At 41.4% G+C, this 8961-nt stretch overlaps 1 protein-coding gene across 1 annotated transcript in view; it reads right to left on the bottom strand.

The window, feature by feature from the left end:
• Positions 1-2993: 2993 nt before the first annotated feature.
• Positions 2994-8961, bottom strand: part of Pgap1 (post-GPI attachment to proteins 1) — a gene marked incomplete at its 5' end in the record, with an annotated part of 54607 nt that continues 48639 nt past the window's right edge. The window contains 4 exon segments of the mRNA XM_013512108.1: positions 2994-4466; positions 6029-6133; positions 6687-6874; positions 7356-7406. Of these exon segments, the coding sequence (XP_013367562.1) occupies positions 4328-4466; positions 6029-6133; positions 6687-6874; positions 7356-7406 (483 nt within the window).

The raw sequence follows: 8961 nt of genomic DNA, 5'->3' as shown, positions 1-8961 counted from the left end.
TTTTCTCTCACTAGAGGAATGCAGTATTAATCTTCACCCTTTAGCGTTAATTCTTGCTGGTTTTATAACGTTTGCAGGTAACATATGATCGAGCCTCCTGGTGCTCCCTCCACTGCTCTGGGTGGGTTCTTGTGCGCAGCCCCCCTCTGCCCAGCGCGTAACTACACCCGGGGTGAAGGGCAGGGGCTCTCCGGCGAGCTCTCACTACGTAAACGAGACACCTGTACAGAGAAGGGCCTGCACCACAGACAACGTTCCACGTCCCAGAATGAGTCTCACCAGCGTCATTCTAAGGGAGTACTTCGCCTAACTGCTGAAAGGTCCTTACTATGTGAATTGACTTTTACCCAATAAAACCAGAAGATATCTAAGAAATCAGCAAAATGGAACAAACTATGCTATAACTTTGAATGTTTTCAAAGAAAAATTAGAGTAGGGAATATAATTTTTTATGATATACACATTTATTATAAGTCAGATGAAAAATACGGAAAAGATTCCTTTTGATTTAATCTCAATATACTAAGAAAAGTTCATTGGCACAAATATCCAGAGGTATTTTACAGTTTCATTTAGCTTTGGTGGTGAAGTATGTTTTGCTAACTGTGTGAATACAATCATACAGTTTCCACTGCAGAGCTTTATGCTAAAAAGAATTTAAATCTGTAATTTTTTTTCCTAAAAAAAGGATGAAAAAGTTCGGTATGAAACAGAACAAGTGCAACATGAAATATAAAATAGGCCTGTCTTTCAGACTTTTGAACAGGTAATAGTTCTATGCTTTGACTATAAACTCTCTTACTGGAAACTTTCCTATATAAATACTAAAAATCAAAATAACATTAAAAATAGTGTCATGAATGTTACACAATCGCTACTGTTAGATTTCCCAAAATAAGGTTAGAATTAAAATATGCAAATTTACACAACTCCTCAAAGCACACCAATAGCTTTTCACAAGTGTTCAAAGTTACAATGTATAGAATAATTATATATACGATCCTGACTCATATATATCAAGTCCTACACAAAGTTATCAGAAATTAAATGACATCATGATATTTAAAAATAGGTGTTTTTGGCAGCATAACCATCCCAAACACTTTCAGAAGTACTGTACTTGATTTCAAAATTATTAGTCACAGACAATCTAATCAAGATGCAGCTAAGAATAACACCTAACTTTTGAAAGATACATGTCAGGTGCATTGTTACATTTATACTACTGATGAAATAACTGCTTGTGTGTTCTATTCCCAATTGTTAATTCTGTTCTCAGAACTATGTCCCTAACACATAAAATTTAGTCTTCCCTATTTATAATGTATCTTATTTTTAGAATGTGAATCTTGAGCATTCACAGTACACATATTCAGATTTGGATTTTCTTTCCCATTGTTCTTATGAAAAGTAGACTATGAACAGCCTTACAATGTTTTTATTTGGTGAGGCTACTAAACTAACACTGTGGAAGAGTGCACAGTAATGTGTATCAATAAAGTTTACTTCAGAATTTGAAACAGTCTCCATTCAAAAGCTCCAGGAGAGCTGGGGGTGGCGGCCTACAGGAGTTCAAGGCTAGCCTGGGCTATGCAGTGAGTTCAAAGCCAGCCTGAACTGCATAGTGAGATTCTGTCTCAAAAAACAAAAACAAAAACAAAAACAAACCAACACAAAACACCACTAAGGAAAGAAAACCAAATCCCTGGGGTAAAATGTCAGTTCCTAATCATCTTAGAATTCTGTAAAAGTTCCTTCTAAATTGGCATTTACTGGGTAAGGAAGTCCCTGGGCAGGGTCTAGTTTCCTACTGTGGAGATGCTTCTCTTGCTGCCATTATTCTGGTTAGTACCCTACCCCCCAAGTTGATTTTCCTCATAATGAACTTCACGGAGTATCTGGTCTCCTATGATATCCAAGTTTATGAACTCTACACGAAGAGGGAGGATGTAAAATAACGAGCAGACGCCTAGTCATGGCAAGTCCAACGCAGTGCTGAAAAGCCCCCAAACAATTTTAAGAACCGGTTCCTAACACTTAGAAAGCACCCTGATGAAGTTTTGCACTAACCCAAAAAACAACGCAAGACAACATCACGCTAACTTAGACCTAACGTCTAAGAAGGAAATGTAGGCCAACTGATCTGTCTGCTCTGTGGACGTCCTGGCTACAAATACACTCTGTCACCGTGTATAAACTATTTGATCAGCATCCGTTTTATAGTGCTTAAACAAAGTATTTTCTTGGTGTAAATACGACTTGAGGGCTTGGTGATAAGTATACTGACACAAAGAGATTTCAGTGGAAATTAGTATGCCAGGCCGACTGCTTTAAAAGGCAACTCTGCTCCTGAGTGAGAGATTCCTTCAGTACCGACTGAACAAGGAGACTTTCGATCTCATAAACATAATGATCACAGCTGTCAACTGAAGATCACATTAACTACTATCCTAAAATTCTTTCAGAGTGTTCCTGTGTATGGACCTAAGGTCAAACTCAGAAAGAGCTGAGTGCCATGTTTAACCTATACTTGAGACACGTACAGAGTCATGGCAAAACCAAGGTACTGAGTGTACAAAAGCTGTCTTGTATGTTGCCAAACACAGGCAACGTTTCCCTCTTTAAATACACTCGCAGGGCCAGCAGGCAAGCGTAAGATCGAATAAACTCTTTCCTCTCGGGTGCTCAACGCATAAGCGTTTTGAAGCTTACTCCACTTGCTCCTCGTCTCCAGTCAACCCGGTGTGGCAAGTCTGTCACCTCTGTGGGCTGTCACTCTCTTTGGTCTCAGTAAGGGACAATATGCATGCTGAGCACTAAGCACGGAGCTGGGGTGGGACTGCGTAAGCTCACAAGCCTCAGACGTACTAGCAAGACACTGTCTGCCTAACGCCGAAACAGCGGGGCCTGAGGAGAAACAAGCAGGGACGAGGTACACCGCCACCGGCAGGGCAGTGGCAGGAACCTCCAGGTGGCAACTGCTGAGACACAGGGATCGAGGGGCCCTAGGACAGTGGCAGAGAGCCAATGGCACGCAGGCTGCGCGGGCTGTCTGTGTCACGGAGAGCTCTGAAAGTTCACCTTCACTACCGATCCCCGGGACCACAAGGACACCAGCTAAAGCGCCACTGCGGACTCATGGGCGGGAACTTCAGGACATTCCATGAGAGGTTTGGGTGCTGAAAGTCCCCACGTGTAAAAGAGAGCTCTATGGGCTGGTGACCGTCAGCCCCAGTGCACTCTGGAGGCGAAGGGCACTTGCACTCTTCTGCCCTGCTCCCTTACCCGCGTACTGTGTCCTAGCTAAGCAGGAACTGAAATCTGAAATTACACAGAAATATCACGCCCTCATTTATCCGACAGTAACCCTGGAAGTCACCTGGCACATCGAGGTTCCACTGTTAAATCTTGTGGCTATGCCCCAGTTTCTTCAGGTATGCTATTTATATTAATGCCATACTTACTGTTACCCCAGTAGTATAAATTTATACATCAAATGTGATGCTATACTTGGTCATGTTTTTTCCAAAATAGACAGAAATGGCACAAACCTAGAGTTTTTGCTAATTACTGAAATTTAGTTATCAATCTAGCCTCACCTGAAGAACGTTTGGCAATCATGTGGACAATGAACTGAATCACCAAAACGAACTACACCAACGCCCAATGATATCCGTGAGAATATTCTTTAAATCTAACAGCCATGATTTATATGTGAGAATAACATGGAAACTTCCTCATTTTGATTTTGAGCCATGCTTTTACCCATCGATCTTACACTGCTTACCAAAAATACATCTCCTTATAATGCAAAGCTCTCCTTCACATGTGAAGAAGACAGAAGCTTGCTTTGTTCACCATGACTGCCGAGAGAGACTGAAGGGTCTTTGCAGCTATTTCACTTTTGAGAAACCTCACACTTGGGAATTTCATCACTCTTTGAAAACTCATTTTACAACATGTAAACCACAGCAGATAGGAAACAAGCCACTTTTCAGGAGATGATGAAGCAGCGGCATGCTGGACGGGCGGTTGCACGCGCTGCTGTACCTGCTACCCGGGTGGCGGGAGGTCACCGGCTGGACAGGAGCAGACCAGGACTGTGCGCAGCAGTCCTCGGCCTGGGGCTGCCGCACACCCTCACCAGGTCCCACAGAACACACCACGCGTCACCTCCTTTCCGCAGGCGTTACAAAACTAATTTCCTATGCTTAGTACTGCAAAAATAGACTTGTCTTCTCCGAAGGACTCTGCTGTCCACGTGAGTGGCTCCACTCGTCACTGGCCCCTCAGGCATCGACTGCCCTGGTTTTCCCCTTCCGTCCCCTCACATCAAGTTGCACAAGGTGTGGAGGACAAGCGGAAGGCAGGCGAAGCCCGGGACCCTGTACAAGTGCGCCGACCCAAACGCGACCGCGCCGACAGCCAGAGGAAGGGCGAGCTGCGAGGCAGTCTTCAGCAGCTTGCTGGGGAGACACAGAAAACACACAGCATGTAACAGGCGGGAGCTGCAATGGAATATGCCAGCTGCACACAGCTGGGAACGACACGTGTCCTAAGTGATTGCACATGAAGTATTTCTATACAATCAATTTACCTGTTCTCTTTTTTTTTTTTTTTGGTCTTTTTGAGACAGGGACTTGCTATGCAGTTCAGGCTGGCCCTGAGCTCATTTTGTAGCCCAGGCTGGCCTCGAACTCACAGTAACCCTCCTGCCTCAGCCTCCGAGTGCTGGGATTACAGGTGTGCACCACCACGCCCGGTGTGTTCTCAATTTTTTTGAAAGATCAATCAACTATGCTTTGACTAAAAAAATCAAAAAAACCAAAAAAGCAGAAAAGCATTTCTATTCAGAAAATAGCCAATTTTGTTCATCCTTTCAAGCTTTAATAATGGAAAAATACTAGTTAAATTTTTACTGTGCAATTCTACCTCTAAAAATTTATCCTAGCAAAAATAATCACATTCACTAAGATAGTTACAAAAATCCTCATTTTAATCCTATTTATAATAGCAACACAAGCAAACCAAAAAGGAACCATGTTAAAATCCAACAAAAGTAGCACGTAACCTTTTCTTTTTTTTTTGTCTTTTTGAGGCAGGGTCTCACTATGCAGTTCAGGCTGGCCTTGTGCTCACTTTGTAGGCCAGGCTGGCCTCAAACTCACAATGATCCCCCTGCCTCAGCCTCCCGAGTGCTAGGATTACAGGCATGTACCACCACGCCTGGCTACATTTTTAAAAGAAAACTAACTCTCAGGAAGGACTCTCACCTTTTTACTGTGAAACAGAGGAACTGAGGATAAGAAGTATGGCGAAGCCTGCCTTAGGAATACTGAGTTGTTGCGCAGCAAAGACTGAAACCCCACGTCCACTTCGTTCTAGAACACTGGTCAGTGTCTCCAACAGACAGCTGAAGGGCTCTCAGAACAGACGCTGGAGAAAGCCAAGTCTCACAACGGAGAATTCCGAGCATATGTAACAGCAGCCTGACAGGACAGGGAGCCCTCGTGCACCTAGTATTCCTCTACAACTCAAATCCTGGCCGATTTTACTTCACCTGTATCTCTAGCTACTTCTACTCTTGCAGGTTTTTTGTTTTTTTTTTTTTTGTTTACTTTTTTTGTTTTTTTGAGGCAGGGTCTTGCTATGTAGTTTAGGCCAGTTTGAACTCACTATGTGGCCCAGGCTGGCCTTGAACTCATGGCAATCCTCCTGATTCAGTCTCCTGAGTGCTGGGATTGTAGGCCTGGCTACCACGCCTGGCCTCAAAGAGTTTTTGAAAGTAAATCTTATGCATCATAGCTTTTAAAGGAAAAAGAACCCACATTATTACATCCTAACAAGTAAAACCTATAGTTAAAAAACAAGTATAACATAATCACATATAAGCTGTATTTTCATATTCAGCCATAACATTCTTAGGCTTTACTTTCAGGAATATGCAAATTAACACAAATAAAGATCTACTCCAGAAATAAAGTATAGGGTGATGCAGGCCAGGAACACGAAGGCTAAGAGATTATACCTTGATTTTATTGAAACTGTGTAAGTATTTCCAAGAACTGCCATGGTTGGAATAAGGATAAACGCCAGAGGTTTACATGGATCAGGATTAAGTTTAAAATAGTACCTATCATAAAAGAGAAAACAAAACATGAATCCACAAAGCAAAATCGATCATCCTGGACCCACTGGGTGTCTGTGACTCCTGGGAACCCTTAGTCTCTCCTCCAGCAATCTGGCTGTGGATCTGTGAACCACGGTCTGGATCCTGACTAAAATGAAGGAAGGGTATTAATGTCTGGTAAACTTTTATTTAATTTATTAAACTTATTTTACTTCTGACTTAAAATGCTTTCAATATTCAGACAATCTGAAACCTTTGCACCATCTTTTTATGAGCAGGAACTTGACTACTACTTGGATGAGGTGGCCTTTTACTTAGCGATGTACCAAAAACAAAAATACAGATCACTCTTTTGGGTCAACTTTTGGGGAAGTTTATAGCCCCAAAGTTTATATTCTTATGGTAAAGGAGAAATGGGGATGTACTGGAAGTATATCTCAGACAGTATGGAGCTTCCTGTTCTTGAGCAATTTTCATGGGGCATTAGAAAACCAGGAAGTCTCTACTTGCAGATTCCTGTGTGAACCATGTAAATAATTCCGTAAGTACAACGCACCGGAGGTTCTTCAGCCAGTAGACTAAGGACGGCATGTTGAGCAGGACGGTCCAGGTAAGCAGGTTGAGCACCGCGCTGTGCATGCGGAGGCTGTCTTCGGCATCTGCCACGGACAACCAAAGTGGGGACGCTGCAGACCACTTATGGTGGTTGGACTTCTTTTCATTTCTTCTAGAGTGTTTGGGATTCTACCAAACAATAAAGCAAAACCATCAACTACTAAGAGACCAAACAGTAAGCCTTATGTATTATTTCATTTAGAATCATACCCAGTGACTTATTAGCTAAATAAGTACATCTTGCCATTACCAAGCTGAGATCAAATACTGAAATGATCTTGTCTGCGTCCTTTAAAGTGATTAGTTACAAAACTATTTTTTGACTTCCTATTTTCACTGCTGAGAATATGTCCTCTAGGTAAATGCTCAAAATAAAATTTAAAAGATAATAGTTTGTAACAATAACAAAAAGTCAGGTACTGAGAGACTCCACTGAATTCAGAATGACAAGTCTATTTTAATAGGCTTAAATTCACTTTCTTAAAATTACTTAAGTTCGTAATACCTTTTAAACACTCAAGTCTTAACATTTCTAAAAAAATCCACTCTCATATTTTTTCATGTTCTTTCATATTAAAGTTATATAATGAGTTTTGAAAATAAAACTTACCACAGCCTGGCTACTTTTAAAATTTGTTACGCTTGCTTGAAGATAAACAATCTAGAAAAAGGAATGACTCCAATTTTACTTATATTTTGAAACAAAATGTATAGGGCTGATTTACTAAAACTGGGAAAATATATAACCTGAAAACTAAAATCTAAGCAATTAAAGTTCATTTAAACATTTACAAACATTCTTTTAGGAAAGATAAAGTAACACATGCTTACTATCGTTCATTAAAAAAAATACTAAAGACACAGAAAACAAAATACTTCCACAGTACATAGTGAGAAAGATAAATTGCTCTTCCTTTTACACATTACTGGGAACCTGTGCTTGACACCTTGCTACAGCAATTGTAGCAAGGGTCAGACATTTGAGTATACTTAACATTATAAAAGTAAACAAAATTACATATAGTGGTGAAATATTTATAAGACTTTGAGACAATATGTAAATTTAACAGTAAGTTTCCTTAAATTAAGTATCTGAGAAAGGCTCAGGAATATGATTTGTTTATTTAATCAGTTATCTATCTAATAAAAACTAAAAACATTACATTTAAAGTTCAAGTAGCTCTGAATAGTGTTTTTTATTTTTTAATTAATTAATTATTTATTTTTTGGTTTCGGTTTAAAAAATTATTTATTTATTTATTTTTTGGTTTTTTGGTTTTCTTTCTGGTACCAGGAATTGAACTCACGACGTTGCGCTTGCCAGGCAGGCGCTGTGCCACTAAGCTAAATCCCCAGCCCCTGAATAGTGCTTTTTAGATGTATATAAGTTTCCTTTGGAAGACTGAAAACAATCCCTCTGTGCATGTACTGCTGTCAAAAGCAAGGGCAACTGTGTCCTTATTTAAGAAGAAACTGTAACTTTCCACTGGCAGGTGAGGCCTGTGCCTACCCTCCGCCCTGCTCCTTTCAGACAGGGAAGTGGTGCAGGAGCGGCCCTGGGCTGTGTGGACCTCTCAGTTGGGAGGTGAGGCCCACTGTCCCTCGACCAGCTACCTGAGGAACCTGGAGCAGCTGCCCCTGTCTGGCCACCATCGGATTCACAGCTGAAGCCCACACACTTTCCACTGACGGCCTGGAGTCCCTTGTACTGAAGGCCAGCATTTCCCCACCGTTGCAGTTATGGTCTGAGCCATGGACCCCACCAATTGCCTGGAGATCCTGGGCCCAGTGGTCCACTGCCCCCTACCATCTTGGGAGAAGTCTGATATCCAGGTAAACTAAGGTCCCTAGAGACCTTCGGTGAGCTGCCTGGGTAGCGTGCAACTCAGCAATATCCATCTGACATCCAAAATGACAAGACATAGGCGCAAAATGCAATCTCAGAACTCAACTCCACCCAAAACAAGTCCAGAAGACACTGACATAGGAGAACTTGGAAGTTGCATACCTGAAATCTCTGAAATGATTGCAACTGAAGTAAAGAAACAATTCCAACAGGCCATGGAAGAAATCAGATCAGAAATAACAGCCCAGATAAAAAAAGAAATGACATCAATAATGAAAGAACTACTCAGCACATCTAAAGAAGACATATATAAAAAAACAGATGAGCACAGGAAAACGATGCAAACATTAAACGAACAATACAGGTCAGA

Source organism: Chinchilla lanigera, unplaced genomic scaffold (genome assembly GCF_000276665.1).
Source record: "Chinchilla lanigera isolate Chin_1 unplaced genomic scaffold, ChiLan1.0 scaffold00002, whole genome shotgun sequence".
Classification (NCBI taxonomy): domain Eukaryota; kingdom Metazoa; phylum Chordata; class Mammalia; order Rodentia; family Chinchillidae; genus Chinchilla; species Chinchilla lanigera.
Note: the sequence above shows the minus strand (reverse complement) of the source record. Positions and strands in the feature narration are given on the sequence as shown.